This window comes from Triturus cristatus, chromosome 3_1 (assembly GCF_964204655.1).
Source record: "Triturus cristatus chromosome 3_1, aTriCri1.1, whole genome shotgun sequence".
In the NCBI taxonomy this organism is placed as follows: domain Eukaryota; kingdom Metazoa; phylum Chordata; class Amphibia; order Caudata; family Salamandridae; genus Triturus; species Triturus cristatus.
The window spans coordinates 308787595-308814237 of record NC_140583.1 but is presented as its reverse complement, the minus strand read 5'-3'; the positions used below and the strand labels follow the sequence as shown (position 1 = coordinate 308814237).

The following is a 26643-nucleotide window of genomic DNA, read 5'->3' as shown; positions in this document are numbered from 1 at the left end:
GGCTGTGGTTGCTATTCCCACTACTTTCTGGTTCCCAAGAAGGGCAAAGGGGGCCTACGCCCTATCTTGGACCTCAGTAGCGTCAACACCTTCCTCCGGAAGGAACGGTTCAAGATGCTAACTTTAGCTCAGGTTCTGGCTGCCCTCGACCCTGGAGACTGGATGGTAGCGTTGGACTTGCAGGAAGCCTATTTTCACATCCCTGTCCGGCCGGCCCACCGGCGTTACCTGCGGTTCACGGTGGGTCAGGAGCACTTTCAGTTCACCGTGCTCCCTTTCGGCCTCACCAGTGCCCCTCGGGTGTTCACGAAAGTGATGGCGGTGGTCGCAGCTCATCTGCGCAGATCGGGGGTTCCAGTCTTCCCCTATCTCGACAACTGGCTGTTGAAGGCGGGCTCGCCCCAGCAAGTCGTCTCCCACCTCCAGACTACGGCCGACCTCCTGCATTTGCTGGGGTTCTCCATCAACATGCCAAAGTCACACCTGAGACCCTCCCAGAAGCTCCTCTTCATCGGAGTGGTTCTCGATTCGGCGCAGTTCCGGGCTTATCCTCCGGAACAGCGGGTCCGGGATATTCAGGCTCTGATTCCCATCTTTCGGCCTCTATCCTGGGTTTCGGTCAGGTTGGTGCTGCGGCTTCTGGGGCTGATGGCCTCCTGCATCCTGTTGGTGCATTACGCCAGGTGGCAAATGCGGGCTCTGCAGTGGGACCTGAAGTTTCAGTGGGCCCAGCATCGAGGCAACCTGTCCGACCATGTCTTGATCTCGGAGGGCACTGCGAAACAGTTGCAGTGGTGGCTCACGGACTGCGATTGGGTCAGCGGCAGATGCCTCTCCCTACCCCAACCGGAGCACGTAGTAGTGACGGACGCGTCCCTCCTGGGATGGGGGGGCCATATGGGAGAGGCGGAGATCAGAGGCCTCTGGTCTCCGGCGGAAGCTCAACTCCATATCAACCTTTTGGAGCTGAGAGCGATCCGGCTTGCACTGAAAGCCTTCCTTCCCTCTGTCCGGGGAAGTGTCGTGCAGTGTTCACGGACAACACCACCGCCATGTGGTATTGCAACAAACAGGGCAGGATGGGGTCGTGGACCCTTTGTCAGGAGGCTCTGCGCCTCTGGACATGCCTTAACACCAGGGCATCACCCTGGTGGTTCAACATCTGGCGGGCTCTCTGAACGCGAGAGCAGACGAGCTCAGCCGCTTGTGCATGATGGATCACGAATGGCGTCTGAACTCGGACGTGGTGCAAGGACTCTTTCGGCAGTGGGGAGAGCCTTGGTTAGATCTATTCGCCACCGAAGAGAACGCGCAATGTCAGCAGCTTTGCGCGTTGGAATTTCCAAGGCAGCACTCGCTCGGAGATGCTTTTCGTCGCGAGTGGAGTTGCGGTCTGTTGTACGCCTTTCCGCCTATACCACTTTTGCCCAGAGTGCTGAAGAAGATCTGGCGCGACCGGGCCCAAGTTATCTTAGTGGCTCCGGATTGGGCATGAAGGTTCTGGTATCCCGAGCTACTCAGTATGTCAATCGATCCCCCAATACGACTGCCTCTTCAGGAGGACCTTCTGTCGCAGCAGCAGGGGACGGTCCTCCACCCGAACCTGTCCAGCCTCCACCTCCATGCGTGGAGATTGAGCGACGGCAGTTGATGCCATTTGACTTGCCTCCTGAAGTCTGTGATGTCATTCTGGCAGCCAGGCGTCCCTCCACAAAGACGTTATACGCCTGCCGGTGGAACAAATTTGTGGCATGGTGCACAGCAAAGGCTGTGGATCCCCTTTCCGCCACTCTTTCTGAGGTTCTCCTCTTTCTTCTCTCTTTGGCCCAGCAGGGCTCTGCTTTGGGCACCTTGAGAGGTAATCTTGCTGCAATCCCTGCCTTCTTACGGCTTCCTGATCAGCCTTCTCTTTTCAAGTCCCCTGTTGTTTCCCGTTTTCTCAAAGGCATTACTCACATGTTCCCTCCTGTCCCCTTCGTAATGCCTCAGTGGGACTTGAATCTTGTTCTGACCTTTCTGATGTGCGCTCCTTTTGAGCCTCTTCACAATTGTCCCATTCGTCTTCTGACCCTGAAAACTGCTTTCCTGGTAGCTATCACCTCGGCTAGACGGGTGAGTGAGCTCCAGGCTCTGTCATCTAAGCCTCCGTTTCTTTCTGTTCATCCGGACAAGGTTGTCCTCCGGACTCGTCCTTCTTTTCTACCAAAAGTGGTGACCCCCTTTCACATCGGGCAATCTGTCACGTTGCCCACCTTCTTTCCGCCTCTGCATCCTTCAAAAGAGGAAGAGAGGCTCCACCGTCTGGATCCAAAACGGGCGCTGTCCTTTTATTTGGACCGCACCAAACAGTTCCGGGTGGACGACCAACTTTTTGTTGGATACGTAGGAGCTAAGAAAGGGAAAGCGGTACACAAACAGACCATCTCTCGGTGGGTCGTGTTGTGTATTAAACTTTGTTACTCCTTGGCGAAAAGGACCCTCCTGTTGGGTTGAGGGCCCATTCCACCCGGGCCACAGCGGCGACTACTGCCCTGGGCCGGGGAGTTCCCTTGCAGGACATCTGTCAGGCGGCGACGTGGGCTTCACTGCACACGTTTGCCAAGCACTATTGCCTGGACAGCCAAGTCCAGAGAGATGGCTACTTTGGCCGTTCTGTTCTCCAGGACTTTCTGGTGTGATCTTGGTTCGCAGACCCACCACCGGGGTTGGTATTGCTGGGGACTCTATTCTAATGTGAGGAATTTAACTAACGTGTTTCTTTCAGATGAACAAGTTACTTACCTTCGGTAACGATGTATCTGTAAGAAACATTAGTTAGTTAGATTCCTCACCGACCCACCCATCCTCCCCGTTCTGCGAACTGACATCTAGGGTTAAGGCTATCCTTTTCAGGGCCCTAGATTTTTTGGCACCAGTGTCGGTCTCTTGCATGGCTCTGCGTTCCTGGCGCGGAAAGCTATGTACAAGAACTGACGTCTAAGTACTCCGATGTGATTCCGGCGCACGACGCCAACGATGGACGCGGAGCCGCAGACGACGCCTAGCGACGCGCAAGGGGTATTGCTACAAAAATCTTTCCGGATCCAGGCTGACGCCTGGGATGTTCTAAGGTGAGGAATCTAACTAACTAATGTTTCAAACAGATACATCGTTACCGAAGGTAAGTAACTTGTTCTTTAGTTCATAACAGACTATGGGCCTCATTTAGAGTTTGGCAGATGCAGGACATCCGGGGAAAAAAAGAGCAATGTCCCGCCACCCTATTTACAGTGCCTTGATTTCTGTTCACTTGAAATGAAGCGTACGTATTGTATTGTAATTGCATTTATATAGTGCTTACTACCCTATACGAGGCGTAAAAGCACTTTTTGGGAGACTAGCAAACTCCTCCGGAAGCCAAAAAGGATTAGTGGTGAATTAGTATAGTGAAAATATGAAAGTAATTTGAGTGGTGGATATGTTAGTCAATTATTTGAATTGAGAAAGATAGTGGAGGGATGGAAGAGGGAAGGAAAAAGGTTTGCATTTATATAGCGCTTGCTACCCTATGTGGCATCAGCTAGTATCGTGCAGATGTTCAGCATCCACCAAGCTCCAACTCTGTTCTTATATGCTTCAAAACAACAGTTTTAGACTAAGGCCTCCACTTTGTTTCCAAGCAGAATGATTTTTGTTTCACTCTTATGGGTACCTCAGGTCATCAAGTTGTGTGGTTTCATTCCTTTATAGTGGTTTGAAGAAAAGCTGCAGGAAGTGGAGAGTGAGGAACAACACTTGAGGAAACTGCATGCTGTTGTAGAAGCTCTAGTCAATCATAGGAAAGGTATGTGAGCAGATCAAATAATATAGATGCTGAAAACGTAATGCACCTTTTTGACTGCTTTCATTCACAGCCATATCTTTGTAAATTTGATGCTCACCTTGTTTTTGCTAGCTTTGTGTAGGCTCATACCAGTCTTATTTTCTTTCAAATGCTGGATTAGTATTGATTAAAAGTTCTGACCATTCCTCACCTTTTGAATTCCCCGTGGCACCAAGCTAGCAAATGCTCCCACATGCCTGCAGGTGTTGCCATCGTACTACTGTGGCTTTGCTCCACCTCTTTAAGTGATGATGCCACTCCGGTGCTTTATCACTTCCTTTTGTTCTGTACTTTTTCCCACATATCAAGGATTCTCCCTTTTAAAAAAAATCTTTTTTTACCCTAAAACATTTCACAGGCAGTGTGCTAGGATAGTGTCTCCCCTGATAGCCACAGTCTTCAAACCATTCTGCGACTGCAGGAAGCAGATGTCTGTTACTGATCCACAAAAACATCTTTCCTTTGATATCCAGGCATTACTAAAAGAGCATAATGAACTAGGCAGGCCCAATTTCAAGCTGGGGGGCCTGCACCCGAAGCATCAGAAGTCCAAAAGAGATTCTACTTCCACCCGTATCACCAACTTTGGGGAAGAATAGCACAGTTGTCTCTTGAAGGATCCAACTCCACCTTCCTCGTACAGGTCTGAGCTTATACCAAGGCTGGCCTCAATGCTTACTAACTTTCTGGACTGTTGTCTTCCCAAGCAGCAAGTAGAGGCCTTCAAAGAGGTGATGCTACAACTCTCCTGCACAATTCCATGGGGCACCTTGAGCCCCATGGATCTGCCAGGGCTCCCAGTCATTCTTCCGTTGACAGGGGCAGCCCCAGTGACGACTGGCCCTGTTGGGCCTGCTGATGGCTCTGGCCCATACCTATACTCCTATGCCAAAGGCCATGTCTGTTCCGACCGCTCTAATGCCGGCCTGTACTTCAGAACCCCAACCCTGATACCTGTGTTAGATCTGAAACAGACGTTGGCCTACTCTCAGCCAATGTTGTATCATGAAATAACTAAGGCATAACCTCTAGTTGAGAGGAATTCACATCACCAATACCACTGGAAACTTAAAGCTGTCCACGGTTTTCAGAATGTTCTTCATAATGAACATGATGACGAGGAAGCCGATCATTTACTCGTAACACTTGAACAGGCATTTATTTATACTTAAATGCTAGTGGCCTGAGTGTGTCTCCTGTGACAGATTGGGATTCTACATTGGTGCCTCCTTCAGAGGAGAGTGCTTTCTTTGCGGTGGTAGTCCGAAGAGCCTTAGAAGTGTTGGTTATTGTAGATATTACCTGATAATGGGGGTGACCCAGCTTGTCTGACGCAACCCCAAGACATACGTGAGCTTGGCAGTTAAGACTTCCATCGCGTTCCCCACTGCTCTGTGGCTCAGAAAATCAAATCGCATTGGCTTGTTTGGAAAGATGTTTTTCTGATGAATACTTCTACCTGTACGTTTCTCCCCTATAGAACAATCCCAGGCATCAAACTGGCTTAGGGAACTTCAAAACTCTCATGTCACCGCTTGAGGGGGGCACTGGCTCTTTATTTACGCCGGAAGTGGAATCTGGTGAAGTCCTCAAAGACATACAGCGCCCACAACGTTTCCAGTTCGCATTTGTTATTGCTTTCCACACAGTTCCGGAGCTCTTTCTCTGAGATTCCTCCTCTCACGAAAGAATCAAACAGTGCAGTACAATGTGGAACCAGGTGGAAGAGAAACAAGAAGAATAGCTTCTGAGGTAAGTTGACCTGTCACTTTTCCACTCTCACAGGACATTCTTCCTCAGAGCCAGTTAATCAACCTGCCTCTAGTGGCTCTCCCTCAGTGCGACCCTGCTCCGGTGTGTCGATTGGACCCAGCTCTGGATTAGTCTCTGGCGCCCAACGTATTTTATAGCGCTGGCGCTTCCCAGCCCGACTCCAGCTTTTCCCGAGCTCCCAACACAAGGGCTGGACCTTGCGACATTCTGAAACGCCATGTATTCTCTTTTTGCAACGATGTCTCTGCCAACTGGCGTATCTGCACACCCTTTGGTCCCATACGGACATCCAGTTTTCCTCCCTATGGCCCGACGCAGTACCATCAAACTCCATGCCAGCTCTGCATTGCTTTGGCCCAGTTGTTCGATACACAACGAATTGGATGGTGCCTCTACCACTGGCGCCACCTCTGCGCCTTCTCTGGTGCCAGTCAGACTGCCACCAGCGCCGCTACCCAACACCACTCTGGAGAACATATCTTGAAGAGATAACCAACTCTTCATTGAAGAAGAAGAATATAGGAATGGACTTCATGAAATATTTGGCAGTAATTTTGACCACCTAGATCAAGGAAATGTTGTGGACACTCCTGATCTTAAGGGAGAATTCGAGGGTCTATCTTACGCTAGTGGTTTGGGCACCTCCCCAGAACAAACCATGGATTTAATCTCTGGTCACCTACACAGAAGTGGCCTCCCTCCACAAAATTATCCTTAAGGCTGCAGATGTTCTGGACCTAAAACTCACAATCATGGACACCAAAATGAACGTTCTACCGGAAGTACTATTTCTATTGGCTATAGCAGCCGAGCCATTGCTCCCTTTTAATGAATCCATACTAGAACCAGTTATGGTGGTGTGGGAGAAACCATTTTGAAGTGCTGCAGTCAACCGATTAGTGGCCCCTCGCTATTGCCCTGCGCCAGGGGACCCGCATTTGCTCTATCCAACCTTCACCAGAGAGTCTGATCATGCAAGCTTCTTGCTCTGACCAATCAGGTAGAGCCTTCCTGGCAATCCTTGCTGACCGGTAATAAGGGCCACTGGAGGCCTGGGGAAAAGAAAGCCTTATCTATGGAAGCATGGCCCTCCAGTCCATTAATGCAAACTACTTCCTGGCACCTTTTAATCATGCTTTATGGAATTTGGCCCAGATGATAATTCCTCATTTAGCAGACATGTGCCAGTATTTTTAGGAGGTTATACAAGACTGTCAGAATGCCTCCCTGAGTATCATCAATTCAGTGTTGGATACAACCAACTCAGTAGCCTGGACCATGAGCACCACCATCACTGTCTGCAAACATGCCTGGCTCAGGACCTCAACTTTTTTCACCAGACGTCCAAGGGCATTTACCCGGTGATGAGGCTGATTTCGCACTGTAGGATTTTGAGTCTAGTAAGAAGCCTTGGGCTTAAAACTGCCCCTGTCAAGAGACTACCATCGATTTCAATGCTTTTGAGGGTTTCAAACAATCAAATCCACTGGTTAAACAGTATAGTAGTAGAGCCAGAGGTAGGGGCCATGTATCTCCCAACCAAACCTCGTTCACGCTCCCACCCTAACCTGCTCCACCCTACAACCCCATTACACCAGTAAAACAGACCTAGTTTGCTTTCCTAAACCAATTCAAACCTGGGGGGTGGCGGGGGTAGGGGCGGACGGACAACTTTTCCTGGCCTGTGGAGGTATAATTTCGAATCAGTGGGTCCTTCAAACTATACCCTTCCCTGCCTTCAGGCCCCCCCCCCCCCACCTCCACCATCCTCAACCCTCCTGACCACTTTGCCATATTACAACAGGAAGTGGCAGCTCTTCTACAGAAAGGACCAGAACAGGCCAAGGCTGCTACGTACTTTACTTTCTGGTGTTCAAGAAGAACAGCATTTTACATCCGATCTGAACTTCAGGAAACTGACCAAAAAGGCGTAGTTCAAAATGCTGATCCTAGCTCAAGTATCCCTGGCATTGGAACTTGGAGACTGGATGGTGTCACTCGACCTGCAGGATGTACACTTCCACGTTCCTATTCTGCAATCACATCAGAAGTACTTGCGGTTGGTTCTACACACTAGCAATTTGAAATTCTACTCTTTGGCTTGAAATTGGCTTCTCGAACAAAGGTGAAGGCAGTGGTGGAGGCCCATCTCAGAAAATCGACCATTCCAATATTTCTGTATCTGGACGAATGGTTGATCAAAGCTGGTTTGCCCGAGGTGGTGTACCGACAGCATCCCTGCTGTATGACCTGAGATTTTTGATCAGCCACCCCAAATCTAACCTGCGGAACTACCGACGACTACAGTTCATATGGTCGGTACAGGACACCACCATTCTCCATGGGTTTCCTCCACTGATTTCCCCCACGGCTTTCCCCCACCACAAAGTATCCGAGATATCAAGGAAAAGGTTCCATCTTTCCAGGAAGGCTCAAGAGTGTCAGTTCTCAGAATCTTAAAATTACTGAGTATGCTGGCTCCGTGCATTCTGCTGGTCCTGCACGCTCGTTGGCACTGGAAGGCCCTACAGTTGTGCCTGCGCAGGCAGTGGCTACAGTGCAGGAGAGACCTTTCAGACACTATTGTGATCTTCCCTCAGTGTTGTGGTGGAAGTGGCTTTGTTGGGGGGACGAAGTGAACCGGAGCTGCGTGGTGGTCCTCCCCCCACATCCAACGATGAGTGGTATCTAATTCCGAAGATGTCCACATACCACAACCCCCTTAACCAATCCGGGGCAATGGGAATAACTTGGGTCCTGTCTTGGCAACTCTTGCTCCGAACCAGAGTAATCAATATTATGGAGGGAGCGCACAATGCAGCTGAAAGTTCGATCTCAATCAAAATGTGTCCCCCAAGGCTTCCATCAACAGATACTCGACGGCACAGAACTGCTGGCACTTGGCTTTTTAAGGGGAGCCTAAAAAGGCGACCTGTTGCCCCCCTGGGCAAGGATGTCCTGGACTACCTTCGGAATTAGATACCACTCATCGTTGGATTTGGGGGGAGGACCCCCACGCAGCTCCGGTTCACTTCGTCCCCCCCACAAAGCCACTTCCACCACAACACTGAGGGAAGATCACAATAGTGTGTCCAAATTGTCGTGCTTTTTTAAGGGATTGACGAATATGCATCTTCCAACCCCCTTTGTTGTACCCTAGTGGGCCTTAATCTGATGCTAATGTTTCCTATGGAGCCTCTGTTTGAGCCTCTGCATAGTTGTCCCTTATGGATGCTGACTTTAAAAATTGTGTTTTGATCAGCATAGCTGTACGTTGGTGATGGTTACATTTAAAATTGAGTGTTCAAGGCATGTGGGCTGTAGAACACATGCATTGCATACTCATGCCATCTAGTGTTGGGTCTGGATGTTTACAAGTTGTTTTTGTTTTCAAAGAAGTCTTTCCAGTCACACGATACGGTGACTCCTCCTTTCGGTGATAGTGTGCATTGTCATTGACTCCATTGTTAGATAGTTTTTTTTCTGCCTTCGGGTTCGTACGTGTATTGCTGTGCTCCGGTTCGGAATCTTTTCTCTGGTCCTCCTCGGTGCGCAATCCACTCAACCATTGACGGCATTTTTTTTACCACGCTTCCCACTTCTCCACGTTTCGATTCGATCAGCGAAATCTCCATTTCTGAACAGTTTTGTGGGCGGCCTTCGGGCCTAACCGCTTCGGTCCGGCTCTTTGTCGATGCACTGGAATCCATTTAAATTCTGCCCACGCCAAGTACCCGCATACCGACTTGCACCAGGTATGTAACTTGTGCTTGTCTCCAGGGCACAGAGAACGAGATTGCAACGCGTGCAATTCTTTTTGATCCAAAAATACTCTCCGTGATCATCGGGCTCGACATCGGGAGATGCAGTACCAGCATATTGACGACATGCCGGATATCTTCAGTGAAGACTCCGAGCAAGATGACCATGGGCACTCAGCGGCCCAGGAGGAACAAGCCTTCGACGTGTCAGACTCTGAGTTGGAGATGGACCTTGACGCTGGCGATGTGCCGCAGGGACAGGGTGACTTGAATAGAGAAGACCCTTTGCCCCGTCCACCCATCCCTAACAAATCTAAGGCTTCGGCACCACCTCTGCCTCCTGGCCAAGGTCGGCTCCGAGACGATGTTTCTGACTCTCCGCCTTCTGGCTCGGCACCTAAACATACTGTCAAGCCTTCCAACTCAGGACTGAGTCAGCCCAAAGCCACTTCGGAGCCAAAACCTTCCAGTTCCAAGCACAAAGTCATTTCAGAGCCGAAACCTTAGACAGCGAAAAGCAGCAAACAACCTTTGGAACCGAAATCTTCCGCTTTGATAGGTCACTCCATCTCGGCTCCGAAACCTTTGGTACAGAAAACCAAAGAAGTCCCTTCGGATCCGAAAATAGACATTGTACTGGCCAAACTGGATCCCAAGCAAAAGAAACATTACATTAATCCTGACAGAGGACATATTCATGCCAAGACGCCATCCAAGCACAAGCTTCCTGATGACGATAGTCATTAAAAAAACCCTTTGAAAAAGAAAAACGTTGATACTAGCCCTTTTCATTCACTACTATCCTCTTCTCCTCATCCCTCCTCCCCAACTCTACATCCTTTACATATTACACCTCATCACTCTCCATTATCTCACCATGGCTGTGAGGATACTGATGATGGAGACACACATTTAGCAGTGGATCCTTGGACGGATTATACAATTGACCCTCCAGTGGATAATGATCCTGACCTTTATCTTGCGAAGCCATCTCCACCTGATGACAATTTCTCTTATCAGAACTAATTGCCAGGGATGCACAATTCCTTGGGGTGGAGCTCCACAAAGAATCCTTAGAGGAGGACATTCTATTTGAGACTTTAGGATCCACACACAGGTCGAGCCACACACTCCCTATGCTCAAAGGTATGATGAGGCATGCAGACAAAAAATTTAAAGACGCTGTACATGCACAAGTCCTCACTTCTAGAGTCGACTAGAAATATAAACCTTCCCCAACAGATCCAGTATTTATTAAAGGCCAGTCACCACTTGATTCTTTGGTAGTATCTAATGCTAATTCTCAAAATTCGAGAGATGCTCCTCCCCCAGATAGTCCAAACTTATTGTTGCTTCTGTCAAACATATGGCTGCACAAGCGGCGAGTCATTTATACATTGCTAACATGCAGGGCCTTCTAGCAAGATACGATAGGGTGCACTGGGACGAATTACATATTACAGTATCTCCCAGACGAGCACAAAGCCCAAGCTCAAGTTTTAGTCCAGGAAGGAAGATGAATTTCCAACTCTTCCTTAAGGTGTGCTTTAGATGCTGCTGATACCGCAGCTAGGGAAATAAATACTAGCGTATTACTAAGAAGGCATGCCTGGTTACGGATTTCTAGGTTTAAACGTGTAGTCCAGCAATTAATTTTAAGTACACCTTTCGATAAACAACATCTTTTTGGCCCCGAAGTTGATCAAGTTCTAGAAAAGATGAAATAGTACACTGAAGTTGCAAAGTCTATCGGAGCACTTCAGTCTTCTTCAAACAGATGTTCCTTTCAGCGTTCCTTTTACCGGGAAGTCATCAAACTCTGATCAAAATACTTCCTCTTACAAAGGTAACAACCAACCCTTTTCTGCAAGGATTTATCAGAGGTTATAGGGGAAACCTTTCCAAGGGTTGGGGTAAAAACACCACACCTCGTAACTCCCCTTCCCCTAAAAAGCAGTGACTTCCCCACACTACCATCCAATTATTCCACACCTGTCAGAGGAAGACTTCAACACTTTCTCCCCATTTTGGAATCTATAACAACCGACAAATGGGTGCTTGGAAATATCCAACATGGTTGCCTGCAGCTTACCACTAATATTTCAAAAATTCCACCTAGTTTTCACAAATTATCACCACACCTCTTACTGAAAGGAGCCATTTAACCAGTTCCACTTCAGTACCAAGGGTCAGGGGTCTATTCTCTTACTTTCTGATCCCCAAAAAGGACTGCTCACTAAGACCTATTCTAGATCTGAGAGACTTGAACCGATACATACTGTCAGAGCACTTTCACATGGTGATCTTCAACAGGTACTTCCTCTTCTAGAGCAAGGCGATTTTGTCTACTCTAGACTTCAAAGACTCATATTTTCGCAATCCATTTCATCTAACTCATCGCAAATACCTCTGATTTGTGATGGGCAGGCATTACCAGTTTAAATTACTTCCATTTGGAGTCACCACTGCTCCCAGAGTATATAGCAAATGTCTAGCAGTAGTAGCTGCTCATCTCAGAAGACATGTATTCCTGTTTTTCCCTTCCTAGACGACTGGCTCATCAAAGCAAGCACTTACCAAACCTGTCTGCAACACACTCAGACAACAATACAGCTACTTCATAAATAGGGCTTAACCACCAATGCATTAAAGTCTTACCTGTATCCTGCACAGATGCAGTCTTATCTATGAGCTACTATCAACACTCTAAAAGCTCTAGCCTCTCCCAATGCAGCCCGAATACACAAGATTCAGTATTTAGTACTACAGTTTTGCAGTGTGAATCTTTCTGGATTCACTATGCTGTGCATTATTCCACCATCAAGTGGTTGGGTCCAGAATTGTTGTATTTCTTTTTTTTTTTTTTTTTTGTGTGTGGCTCAGGTGGGCGTCGACATACAACCATTTGGTGCCTTTTTGTGACGTTGACGCACTTCCTCCGGAAGCTCCCACCTTTGGTTGCCATTTTCAGATTCTTTTTTTCCGCCGTAGGGTCTGGATTGTCAGTGAAGGAGCTCCACAACTTTGGAGAGAAGAATCCACGGAAAACAGCAGGAAAACAAAAAATCACCTTAGAACATACCGGACTACGAGTCAGGTAACGGGGACGACGAAAGAGGAGGAAAACATCGCAGTTCAACGTTTCTACGGAAAATGCACACACGGGGAGCTCCCTGGGTACGGTGATGGACAAAACACCCTTTAAATTCTGCGCCAACTGCCACTACAAGTACGTGCAGAAGGACCAACACCCAGTTTGCAATCTCTCCTTGCCGCTCGACCATCGAAGCAAGGACTGCAACGCCTGCTCGGCATTCACACCGAAGACCCTCAGAGTAAGAGAGAGGCAAAGAAGGGCAAACTACAGCATGCAGGGGACACCTCCATCGCTCCGAGATTTGGGCCTCTCCAGTGGAGAAGAGGACAGCATCGCCGAAGGACTGGAGGACGCCACAGTTGTCGAGGTTGAAAAGAAAACGCCAAAGGAGGTAAGAGTCCTTGAACCCCAGGCACTCAACTGATACTCGAACAAGTGAGCCCAAGTCCTAGAAAGGAGCATTGCCGTCAAAACACTCGACGTCCGCAACTGCATCCAAGGACAAACAGCTCGTCGGTTCCTTTGACAAGGACTCCCAGGCGGCGAAAACTCAAGATAACGCAAAGTCGTCGAAGAGCTGTCCCGAAAGGGACTCTTCGACGTCGAAAAATGAAGGGTTGAAAGAAGCTACAACTTCGACGTCAACAACTGCGAAGAGAAAGGCCAAAAGTCTCGACGCCGAACACGCGTCGGAGATGATGGAGAAGAAGAAAAGGCTCGAGGCCGAAATGGCGAGCATCTTGCAACGCAAGAGGGACTTCGATGAGAAGATGAGGCAGTTCACTATTCCTCCGAAGCCCATAGCCGAAGCCCAAAGGTGCATCTAGGACCTTCAACCACCGACAACACCAGAACCAGTCGAGGAACAGGAGGAGGAAGACCGGTATTACGGCGATGCCGAAGGTGAGGAAGACTAACAAACTTACCAAGGCTTATGATCAACAAGACTCACTACCAGTTCACAGTTCTGGTATTCAGACTCAAATCCGCACCAAGGGTTTTCACTAAATGCCTGGTAGCAGTAGCAGCACACTTAAGGAGGCAAGGAATACATGTATACTCGTACCTCAACGACTGGCTGGTAAAAGCAAGCTCGTACAACCAATGCAAGCGACACCTGCAAGAGGTCATACAAACACTAGTCCAACTAGGGTTTTCAATCCATTGAGGAAAGTCATCAATAGAACCAGAACAGGTGAAGATAGTCTTAGGGGCAGAGATCAACACCATACAGGACAAGGTGTTTCCGAGCACGAAAGTACCTTGGCCATATTGAAGGAGACACGTTATTACCACATGGGGCAAGCTCTGACAGTGAGGACAGTGGCCAAACTGATGAGAATGAGGGCATCCGGTCCCAAATATCCGCCTCCACATGAGACCATTCCAAGAATGGATCCAACAACATTGGTCACAGGCAACAGGGAGTTGGGAAGATCTAGTGGGTGTCACGCAAGCCGTACGGCAAGAAATAGCGTGGTGGAACAAGAACATAACACAAGGGAAACCATTCAACCAATCAACTCCTACAGTGACCATCACAACAGATGCCTCCCAGCTGGGGTGGGGAGCACACACAAACACCCTCAAGGTAAGGGGATTGTGGTCACAACAGGATGCGATAAAACACATCAACTACCTAGAGCTGAAGACAGTGTTCCTAGCCTTAAAAGCCTTTCAGAAACAACTGTACGGGCACAGGGTACTAATCCAAACTGACAATACAACCACCATGTGCTACATCAACAAGCAAGAAGGAACACAATCGGTGACCCTATCAGTGCTAGCACAGGAGATATGGAGATGGTGTGAGAAAGTGCCATCTTTCTTGCATAGGTATGCCCCCACTTTTTGCTGAATGTACTTTGACTGAGTGTGCCCTGGGCTCCTGCCAATCAGGTGCCCAGGGCCTATGTTCCTTCCCTAAAAACTGTGCTGATTCCTAAACCCAAATTGGCAAACCCTGGCCACATGTCAGCCCCTGGTAAATGGTGCACTAGGTACCCAGGGCCTTGTGACCAGGGAAGGCCCCTAAGGGCTGCAGCACTTATTGTGCCACCCTTAGAGGCCTTGTACCCTGACACACACACACACTGCCCTTGCAGGCTGAGTGTCTAGGTACAGAACAGAGGCGACATGGCTCACATCCCTGTGTGCCATGCCCACCACACACACTGCCCTGGCATACATCAGCCACCCCTCTAGCTGGGTGCCCTATGCCAGTGGTGTGGGTGCAGGTGCATGAGCCCTGTGCCCCTACAGTACCCAGGTCCATTCCTGGGCACTAAGTGCAGTGCTGCCATTTAAGAGTATATGGTGCTGGGAGATCGTCAAAACGAACTCCACAGCACCATGATGGGCCCACTGAAGACTGAGAAGTTTGGTATCAAACTTCTCAGCACATTAAACCCGCACTGATGCCAGTGCAGGATTTAATGTACAATGCACAACAGAGGGCATCTTAGAGATGCCCCCTGAACTTAACCTACAATCCACGTCTTGTCTGAGGGGCTGCCTAGGCTGCCACACAGCAGACATGTTGCTGGACCCCTGGGTAGAGAGCCATCTGCTCTCCTGGGTCTGCAACAATGCACATCCTGGGCGAGGTGCTAGGTCTCCTCCCACAGGATGGGCAGGGGAAGCTTCAAAGGCATGCTGCATTTGTGAGCTTCTCCAGGCCACTTGCTGTACTCAGCAACAGGCCCCTACTGGTTCTAAACCCCCACTCTGGTGGGAAGACTGGCTGGAAAACCCAGGGAAGGACAGGGGGTGTGCCAGCCTCTGCCAACCCCACCCCTCAGGTGGGGGAGGCGAGGTGAAGCACATCTCCGGGCTCTCGCCATCTTGAAGATGGGGAGCCCTGCCCAATCAGGACTAGGCCACTGCCCCCCTCCCACAGGAGAGTGGCAGGATAGGGGGTGTACCCACCCCAGGGCAGGGACCCAGTGTCCCAAGACTGAATCCAGGATCCAGTCCTGTGGTTAGAAAAGTAATCCTTAAAGTAACTAATTGTATTTAATTAGAAATTCCCATTGAGCTCAATGTATTATTGTGTTTGAAATTGTGTTGCCAATTGCAACAACTGTCTATTGCATTCAACAGCCTACTGCATATTGAAAGTATTTATATAAAGCCTCTCATTCAGAGAAAGTATATTTTGAAATCGATTTGTTGGTTCTAAAATAAAACAACCATATATTTTTATACAAAACCATTGGCCTAGAGTTCAGTTCTTGAGTGTGTGAGACCATTTGCTGACTGAGTGTGTGGAACAAATGCTTTACACTGTCCTCTGATACTGCCTTACTGCTCGACCAAGCTACTTCTTAAAGAGTAAGGTATATCGAACTTTAGCCTCTGCCAAGCCTCTGGGGACTGTGGACTCTGTGCACACTGTACCTATTTGGGAACAGTATATACAGAGCCACTTTCTCACAGATGGGCAATTCCAAGGCAAATAGAGGACAATGTGGAAGCAGACCGGCTCAGCAGACAGACGTCCGCATCCCACGAATGGGAAATCAATCAACAAGAAATCCATAAGATATTCGACAAATGGGGAACTCTGCAAATAGACATATTTGCAACACACCAAAAAGCAAAATGCCAAAACTTTGCATCCAGACAACGGTGCAAACAGTCCCTAGGGAATGCTCTATGGATAAGCTGGTCAGGGTCATTTGCATACGCTTTTCCACCGATACCACTGCTACACTGGGTACTAAACAAATGCAGAATCAGCAACATGACGCTAATACTGATAGCACCTCAGTGGGCAAGACAAACCTGGTTCTCACAGATTATGGAGATGGCATGGAACCCCAATGTAGTGCTGACTCAATTGATGAAGACACCATTTGAGCCTATTCATAAAGCAACTCTGCAAATGCTCACGCTAAAGGCAGCCTTCCTAGTGGCTATCGCATCACTACGAAGAGTAAGCAAATTACAAGCGCTAACACTACAAGAGCCCTACCTACAAATACACAATGACAGGATCGTAATGAGAACTGACCCACATTTCATGCCAACGGTGGTGTCAAGGTTCCACATAAACCAGACAATACAAATACCAAGTTTTTTCCAAAAACCAACCACAGAAAAGGCATTACTCACACTGGACGCCAGGAGGGCAGTAATGCACTATATAGAAAGGACAAAAGAATGCAAGAAAACAAAGCAATTCTTTGTGTCCTTTGCCAGCAGTTTTCTGGGACGACCAGTTACCTAAAATACCATTGCACGATGGATTGCGCAAACCATACAATCCTGCCACAAACCGGCACGGCAAGAATTACAAGGAGCAACACATGCTCACTCAAGGAAGAAAGGAGCAACAATTGCGTTTCTACCAAATATGCCTATTCAAGACATTTGCCAAGCAACAACGTGGTCCTCCGTGCACATGTTCACTAAGCACTACTGCGTAGATATTCAGATGTATAAGGAAGCACAAGTGGGACAGAAGGTCTTACAATACTTGTTCTGTAACCAACGCTCATCTTCCACCCAGCCCCCACAAACCTAGCAAACCGCTACAAAGTCTATGCAGAGCATAGTGAATCCAGAAAGATTCACGCTGCAAAATGTATAGTTGCTTACCTGTTGGTGTAGTTTTGCAGCTTGAAGACTTTCTGGATTCACTAGTTATCCCACCCTCCTCCGCAAGAAAGCTGAGACAGGAGGAAGACTATTAAAGGACAAGAAGCAAAGAAAAAAAAAGAATCCGAAGATGGCAACCAAAGGTGGGAGCTTACGGAGGAAGCGCGTCCACGTCACGAAAAGGCACCAAATGGTGGTATGTCGAAAGCCCACCTGGGTCACAAAAAAAAAGAGAAGAAATACAATTCCGGACCCAACCACTAGATGGCGAAATAATGCACAGCATAGTGAATCCAGAAAGTCTTCAAGCTGCAACACTACACCAACAGGTAAACTATACGTTACAGCCAAATCAAACCTTACCAGCCAGAGTTGTCATGCTGGGAATGATTTCATCTTTCATCGCAATCGTGCCTCATGCAAGGCTTCACTTACGTCCTCTACAAAAATGTCTTGCAAGTCAGTGGAATTAGTCACAGGGTCAATTAACCGATCTAGTGTTGGTAAGCGGCTGCACCCATCACTCTCTGCAGTGGTGGTACCTACAAAACTTATCAAAAGGGCAGCCTTTCATAGACCCTATTCCATAGACTGTGCTAACAGCAGACTCATCTCTCACCGGTTGGGGAGCCCATCTCCAACATTACACAATCCAGGGTCTGTGGAGCGACTATCACAAAAGTCTCCACATCAGCTATCTGGAACTTCTAGCAGTGTTCCTAGCACTCAACTTTTCAGACTCGCCTTACAGGCAAAGCTGTCCTAGTCCGCACAGACAACATGACAAAAATGTACTATATACAAAAACAAAGGGGAACACTCTCTCTCCAATTGTCACGACTTTCACAAAACATTTTGAACTGGGCAATTCACCACAATATCTCAACTCCTAGTAGAAAACCTTGCAGGAGTGAACAGTTGGATTGCTGACCTCAGCAGAGAGACGCAGCAAGTTCACGAGTGGGAACTTCATCCCCAAGTTCTTCGTCCTTACTTCCAACAATGGGGATTTCCACAAATAGATCTGTTCGCCACAGTAGACAATGCAAAATGCCCAAACTTTGCATCCAGGTTCCTACACTTCCTATCCAAGGGCAATGCCCTACGGATGAATTGGTCAGGGATATTTGCCTACGCTTTCCCGCTTCTCTCACTACTTCCATTGCTGGTTCGGAAGCTCAGACCAACATCCCTTACGATGAGTCAAGTAGCCCCCACATGGGCTTGTCAACCTTAGTACACTATCCTGTTAGAACTGTCAGTGGTTCCATATCAAAAACTACATCTCGCCTCCTGTCTCCTCACTCAGAGCCATAGAGAAATCAGACATCCAAGTCCCAAGGAGCTCAACCTAGCGATTTGGCTCCTGAAGTCAGTTTGGTTATTTAAATTTACCACCACAATGTATGACTATTTTAAAAAGAGCAAGGAACCCTTCTACCAGGGCTTGCTATGCAGCAAAATTGAAAAGATTTGTTATCTACTGTAACAAGAAGAAGATTCATTCTCTAGATGCTTCTATACAGAATATTGTATAGAAGGGCTAGCTTACACATTTATTCGTTTACACCTTGCAGCAGTGGCTGCCTATTTGCTAAACAGACATTTATCTCTTTTCAAAATTCCAGTAATCAAAGCTTTTATGGAAGGTTTGAAGAGAGTCATACCACCCAGAGTTCCACCTGCACCAGTGTGGAATCTCAGTATTGTGCTTGCAAGACTTATGGGTCCACCCTTTGAACCCTTACGTAAGTTTCCTCTACAGTTCCTCTAATGGAAAGTTGCTTTCCTCATTGCTATCACTTCAATGAGGAGAGTTGGTGAGCTACAGGCTTTAACCCTGGAAGAACCTTTCTTTCAACTCCATAAGGATAGAGTTGTCCTTCGCACCAATCCAAAAATCCTTCACTAAGTGCTTTCTGCTTTTAATATTAACCTATCAGTTGAGTTATCCATGTTTTTTCCTCAACCTGATTCAGTAGCAGAAAGAGCTCTCCATTCGCTAGACAGAGGGCTTTACTATAGTACATAGAAAGGACCAAAGATTTTCGTAAAGCCAAACAGCTATTTGTTGCATTTGCACCCCCTCACAAAGGCATCCCCATCTCTAGATCAGGTATTTCAAGATAGATTGTTAAATGCATTTTAATATGGTATGCTAAAAGCCAAAAGCGCTTTATCCATACCCCTAGAGCGCATTCTACACGCAAGATGGGGGCTACTATGGCCTTTTTAGGCAACATTTATCTAGCTAACATATGTAAAGCAGCTACATGGTCTACACCATACACATTAACTAAACACTACTGAGTAGATGTGTTAGCGAGGCACCAAGCTAATGTAGGCCAAACAGTGCTCAAAACACTGTTTCAAACAACTACAACAACTGCAGGTTAGCCACCGCTTTGTGGGCATACTGCTGTATAGTCTGCAAAGCATGTGATCTACAGCTCTCATGCCTTGAACGGATAATGTTACTTACCCAGTAAGCATCTGTTATGGGCATGTAGAGCTGTAGATTCACATGCGCCCACCCGCCTCCCCGGTCTCCTGTAGTAATTGCAGTTTCTCAGTTTACATACATTCGCATGGACATCTTCATTCTACACTTACTAACTCCATTTTCACCCTCTTGCGGGAAAACAGTGCAACAGTGGAGTCGATGACTATGCACACTATCACCGAAATGAATCACCGTGCCTCTTGACTGGAAAGACTTCTTAGAAGACAAAAACAACTTTCAAACATCTGGACCCAACACTAGATGGCAGGAGTATGCAAAGCATGTGAACCTACAGATCTACATGCCAGAACAGATGCATACTGAGTAAGTAACATTATCCTTTTGATAGCTATCAACTCCGCCCGAATGGTTGACTACTTACTGGTGCTTATCTCCCATCCTCCTTTTGCCTCTTTCTATCAGGACAAAGTGTTTCGAACCAGGACTGCTATCCTGCCAAATGTGGTCATCCCGTCATCCATCCAGATCACTCCTTCACCATCCAAGCCTTCTATCCCCCATGCTATCCCACTGAAGAAGAGGGGGAGCAGTTTTCATCCGTTGGATCCTAGTTGGGCAGTCAACTACTATCTAGGCCACACCAAAGACATACAACTGGAAGATAGACTCTTTGTTAGTTGTTTTGAAGCTAAGGCGTGGACACAGTACAAAAGAGGACCCTCTCCAGTTGGATCATCTTGTGCATCAAAACATGCTATGCTCTGACCAGAAAACCCTCTGCCAGAAGGACTCTAGGCTCATACCACCAGGGCCAAATCCTATACTTTTGCCCTTGCCAGAGGATCTTAGACCTCTGCAAGGCAGCAACATGGGCGTCCTTCACACTTTTGCCAAGCACTGCTGCCCGGATTCTGAAGTGCATAGGGTAGACACAGTACCAGATCAGTTATACAGGGCTTCCTTGTCTAAACATCAAACAACCATCCCTCTTGATGGTGCATACTCTGTTTACCTGCAGATTGCTCATCGACTTGCCTGCCTCCCGGTTTGATGGATGCATTGTAGAGAAGGTTAATAAGAATCCACTTTTAAGTTTTTGGTCCCGCACTATCTGTCGGTCTGTTACTCACATTGAAGGCTGAGAAAAAAATGGATTCAAACTGATGCTAGACCAGGGAAGGTACGATGTGGCTTTGAAGAACTCCTCAAATGCCGCTTCCGGTGTTGATGCAAAGTCAGCACCCCATGCCGGCGACTTGAGTTTTGAAGGTTCTGGATCATATCTGATGGCTGGGATTGTTCTATAGTTGAGGAATCTGCAAGGTAGGTAAATGTCATGACTGAGTAAACAATCAAGATTTTCATCTTCTCCCATTTTTATTGGAACAATAAGAACCTCCATAGTCTGGGCATGGACAAAGTGAAGGCTAGAAGAAACAGGTTGTCAACAAGCGGGAGAAGAAATGTACCAACTAAAGTCTGATGGAGAGTAATGATTTAATGCGTGCCATTTTGGGGGGTCACAACATAGTGCATTTATTTCCATTGCAAAGAACTGTTGTCACATCAGTCACAGTCATACCTCCATTGAGACCCAAGGTAATGCCAACTACTTTGTGGAACATTTTCAGAAGACCACGTAAGATATGGGAAATCTTGGCTGCCATCTTATCAACAAGTCTATTAAAGGCCTCGTCATGCCTTGCTTTAGAATCTGAATATCCGAGGAAGGAGCTGGCTGTCCGGCATTGGCGAGCTGAATCTTACCTGCTTCGTCCCAGCAGCTTCGAGAACACAGGTCTGAAAGGAGCCTCTGTGCTGCACAATGGCGGTACTTCGCCATCGCTTTGGACCAGATAACCTGAAAAAAGCGGAGAAAAAATAAATTACTAGACCTACAGAAAAACATGCGTATAAGGCAAAGACTTTAGACAAGCGCTTGTTAATTACTCAGTCTGCAAATAGACTAAAAACTAGAGCACAAGACGGTGAAAGGAGGTTGGATTTGTGGACATTCATGAACATACATGATACTGTTTGGCAAAAAAAAAAAGAACTGTGAGTGCAAAATCCTATACTGGAACTAGCATTGTGATGGTGCAAAACCTTGTGCTGAAGCAAGGTTACCAACGACTGAGATTATTTCGGAAAACCTAAAGCCTAATCACAAGGTAAAAGGAGTGCACTCAAGAAGGGTTGTGAATATAACTACAGTTCAATCTGTTTTTTCCATTACATGTGAAGATTAATGGTTAGTAGTATTGTTTTCTGCCATAGTCCGCTGCAGCTAGTTGTGTGAAGGAAAAAGTGAGAGACTCCTCCTCCGACAAGGGGCCTGAAATGGAGCCAGAGGATGACAATGACTGTTTGAATTTAGTAGCCGTTGCAGCAGCATCGGATCGCCCATATCTGTTTTGTCCCTCCCATTCCCCTCTGCACTTTCTTCATGCTGAGTGTGATCACACTCACTCTGTAGAATGCAATTGGTCATAGGCGGCAAGTACGTCTAAACATCGCTCCTCCTGGGTTTAACAGTTTAGTGCATCTTTTATCTCTTTTTCGAGACCTTTTCGGACACTAGTGTATCAACCAAAAAGATTGTTACCCCAGGTAATTAACTTTCTTAACATTTGGTAGCTGCATTGAGGTGCCAGGACGCTGTCTGTCTGCTATGGTGCTTTATACACGCCCTCTGGTAAGTATCCATGGAGCTTTGTCTTCCTGAGGAATTCAGTAATGCATTTGCACAAATGATCCATGATGACAGAATGTGACTAAGTGCAGATGTAGGAGGCTGGCTCAGTATATAACCTATTCGTGATAACCCTCCGCTGAGTCCAAGCAACCCCTTAGTGATAATAGAGTAAGACGTCTCGGATAACAAAAGCTCTCGAGGGTCAGCTGTGGAAAGCAGCAAATGCTTATCCAGGAGGGTGTAAAGTGGGTGCATTTACCACACGTCAGTGAGTTGCACAGAAAAGAACCACACCAATGTTAAAAAAATACTTTGGCATTTATTGCACACCAACACTAAACTCCTTCCCGGAGATATGCATACACGATAACAAAGTCAATTAAACAGGTAAGTAATCACATAAAAACATATGGGCCCTTATGGGGGTGGAAAACCAAAAGTGGAATGCGAAAGGGGTACCTAACCAAGACTACCACCCAAAGATCTGTAGGGCAGGGGAAGCACGAAACCACCAAAGGTAAGTAATTAGGAGTCCCTAGTCCTTGGGGTGCAGAGGTGTTGCCACGAGTCAGTGTCCATAGATCAACACTGGGAAGGCGCGTTTAGGACTTTAAGGACTCAGGATCCTTCCCAGAGGACCTAGAGGAAATATTTTGGAGCCAGGGAGGTTGGAGAGTACCCTCACCCATTGATACCCAGGGGAACTGGATACCTATACTGGGAACCTGGGTGCATATGTGTGCAGTGATGTTGGAACCGCCCGTTTAAGTCAGTGGGGCTCTTCGGATGTCCAGCTGCTACCTTGACCAGTGGACCAGGTCAGTGGAACCCAGGTGTGGAGCACCTGAGGAGAGACCTGACAGTCGAAACCTCCCAGAGTCAAGCTGGAGGCGCAGGAGCACGGTGCCCACCCTTGTCAGGGGTCCTTCACATTAGGATGGAAGTCTTGGAATTTCAGCTGTAGATACCAGGCAAAGATGTAGAAGCACAGGAGCCGTCCGTGAGCTGTCCCATGACGGCCGACGAATTGCAGGAGGGTCAGTGGCAATCAGGACCATCAACCAGCCTTGACAAATGCAGAAGACGTATTGTAGGAAGAGTTATAGAAAGAAGGACCAGCAAGGTCCAGGGAATTCACCTATCACAGGTAAATGAGGGCCGGCCCTCGGCAAGCAGGAGCGCCAACAGGAATCGATGGAAGTCCCCGGAGGGACCATTCGGCAGCAGTAACAGGGAGTTGCAGGGAGGCCTCAGCAGCACAACAAAGATGGATGCCTACGTTGCAGGAGATGCAGTGAGGACATCACCTTTGCATCAGGGTGATGGCTGGGATTTCTTGGAGTTTGTAGATCTCTGGACTGAAGAGTCAACAAGGCTTGGCTACGCAAGACAGACATGGTGCACAGGGGCCCAGTTCCAGCAGTTCAACGAGGGAATTCAGTCTTCCAAATTGCATAGAAGACAGATCAGCCCTCAGGAGAACTACCAAGCTACCACCTGTGTTGTAGAGCCTTGAGGAGTCTGGGGGACGGCAGGATCCACAGACTGGTCGTCAACGTTGAGGTGCCTGCGGCTGCATGAGAGTGACTCATTCACTCCAAGGGAGATTCCTTCCGGCTATCCTTGATGCACACAGAGTCCTTATGACTCTGGAGGATGTATGGCCGCGGATGTGCAAGATGGTTGCAAGCACGGACACGAAGTTGCAGTAGGAGCCTTTTTACGAGGAGCAGTCTTCCGTCTTGAGCCTGGTATAGCCCAACAGTCTAGTGTCCAGCAGCAGATGAGTTGTGTGGAGGATCCTGAAGACGAGTCTTGCAGAGGAACCTTGTTTCAGACTAATCTAGGATCCCAACCTCATGGAAGCCCTTAAGTAACCCAGGATGGGAGCTGGACAGCCTTTACAGTGACCCACCTATTTGGAGGGGGGGTGTCAGGGACTGGACTCTGATGGTCTGACAAGTCAGCTACTCCCAGGGGCCTCTGCTTATCCAGCTTTCAAGATGGCAGAATAAAGTGGCCACCTGGCACCTCTCTAGGGGAGGAGCTGAACAGGGGGGATGTCACTCCCATGTCCTTTGTGTGGTTTCGTGCCAGAGCAGAAGCCAAGGGTTCCTGGTCTGGGGTAAACTGGTTAATGCAAGACGGGCACCAAATGTGCTCTTCAAAGCAGTCTGGTGATGCTCGGAAGCTCCCCCACCCGAGCCCAGAGACACGTAATTCCAAAGGAGATGTGGCTACACCACTCTTCTACAGGAATTTCTTTGTTCCGTCTTCCCCTGCCCGAGGCTCATCAGCAGGAGGCCAGAACAGTGTCTGGGTTCAGCGGAAGCACTGACTTGCACGCAGACGCTCTAAGTCTACACAGTTAGACATGGAGGGGCTGGTTCTCTAAGGATCCACCACAGTACATGGCATCATGCAACTAACACTGAAATCGGTGTAGTAGCATGATTCCAACATGTTTGATAACAAACATGACCCTATTTAGTGATGCCATTATGTAGTTGGACATCCCAAATTTGCCATTGTCCACTACATAGCTTAAAATGGCTTCCCTGCACTTACAAAGCCCAGAGAATGGAGTCTGGGGTTTCTAGTGGGGTGTCTGCTTATGCAGTGACACCCACACACTTGCAACCATGCACCCTACCCGTGGGCTGTAGGGCCTACCTTAGGATGACTTATAGGTTTAAAGTGCAGTGACTGGGATATAAGGTAAACCTATCTAAAATGAAAGGTGCATGCACCATTTCACGCAGGCTACAATGGCAAACCTGCAGACACACTTTGCATGGGCTCCCATGGGTGGCATTATACATGCTGCAGCCCACGGGAGACCCCTGGTGTACCAATGCCCTGGGTACCTTAGTACCATATACTATGTTTACATTTGTTTTATTGTTGCTGGAAAAACATAGTAATGTCGGCAATTATCTGCTGGACTGGTATCCGCATTCAGCCACTCTCAGCGCTTGTGCAACTTTTAAATTAGAATTCCCCTCTCCCCCGCCCCTCCCCCCACAGGTGCCTGTGTTATAAGTGGAGCGTCATGGACTAGCAGCCTTTAAGACATGTAGCCAATCTAGCTCGGGTCAGGGGCTGATTCTGTTAAGCGTAGCAACCCAAGGTATCTGGGGCATGTGAGCTCAGTGAATTCTTATGAGAGAAGCGTTATATAAGGGCGCCAGGTCTCTCTGAATGCGTCCCCTTCAGATGTAAGTGTGGATGCCAGCCTCTCCATCCTCTGAAAGTCCCAGACATGATGTAGCCAAGACAATCTAGATGGGGCTTTATCTGTGCCTCATAAGGCCAGTATTGATGGGTGCACTGCCCTCATAGCCAGTGTAATGTGTCTGGTTCTCCTGGACTAGAGTGGGTAGGTTATCGGGTTGGGGATATCAAGCACTATATAGGAGTTGAATCTGGGGAGTTAAGTGTCAAAATGAGTGTCCACTTCTGATAGGATCTCTTCCCAGAAGTGTGCCAGCCTGGGGCATTCCCAGAAAATGTGAACCAGGGTCCCGGGGGAATCCTTGCATCTCCAACATTTATCCTCCTATTCTGGGTTGATTTTATGCACACGAACCGGGGTCCAGTACTAGTAGGAGGCAATCTTCACTGCCGTCTCTGTGCTAAATGTGTTGGATGTTATATATCTGGCCCTATAGTGTATGTCCCTCCACTCCTTCTGTATTGAATGACGTCCCAGTTCCCTTTCCCACCGTAACTGTGCAGGGGATTTTGTCTCAGGTACTGGGCTCATCAGAAATTTGTATATATCAGAGGCTAGTCATTTGTCACACTCCCTACCCAGCAGCCACCGCTCAAAGTTAGTTAAATGTCGATGTGCCGCTTCCCTCAATTCAGAGCTCATAACCCAGTGTCTGATTTGTGTGTAATGAAACCTCTCGCCTTAGGAGAGTGTATGTTCTGCTTTCATGGTTTCGAATATGATGGGACCCTCCTCATCGAAAAGGTGTCCTATAGATCTACACCCCGGCTTCTGCCAAGTGATACACGCAGAGTGGTTCAACCCCAGTGTAAAGCCTGGGTTTTCCTCTATTGGGGTCAGTGGGACAGGGAATAAAGTTAGGCCTTTCTTTGTCCAGATCGCATCCCAGACCCTGAGTGTGGGCATAACAATCGCCGAGATGTACAGCTTGGCGGGTGACCCACTTTTTTCAAGAAGGGGATCTTCCACAAGGAAGTTCCTGTTAGCGCCCTGTCGATGAACAACCAAGATTTTTCTGATTCTGAGCATGACACTCCACTATATATCTAAGCTGTGTGACCTGTTAGTAGTGCAGTATAGAAGGAATGCCCAGTCCTCCCTCTCTCGGGGACCACCAACTAAAGTCACGCCTCATCCAGGGTTGCTTATTCACC

The 26643-nt window shown here is 47.9% G+C and overlaps 1 protein-coding gene and 1 long non-coding RNA gene across 3 annotated transcripts in view; one reads left to right on the top strand and one right to left on the bottom strand.

Moving 5' to 3' along the window:
- The window catches only part of SNX1 (sorting nexin 1), a 732138-nt gene that overhangs the window by 438352 nt on the left and 267143 nt on the right, over nt 1-26643 (top strand). For both annotated transcript variants that reach the window (XM_085643997.1, XM_085643996.1), the window contains exon 10: nt 3730-3823. In XM_085643997.1, the coding sequence (XP_085500123.1) occupies nt 3730-3823 (94 nt within the window). The remainder of the gene's footprint in view (nt 1-3729; nt 3824-26643) is intronic.
- The window catches only part of LOC146860156 (uncharacterized), a 208188-nt gene continuing 202830 nt past the window's right edge, over nt 21286-26643 (bottom strand). Inside the window, exon 3 of the long non-coding RNA XR_014978797.1 lies at nt 21286-21420. This is a non-coding gene — a long non-coding RNA (uncharacterized LOC146860156). The remainder of the gene's footprint in view (nt 21421-26643) is intronic.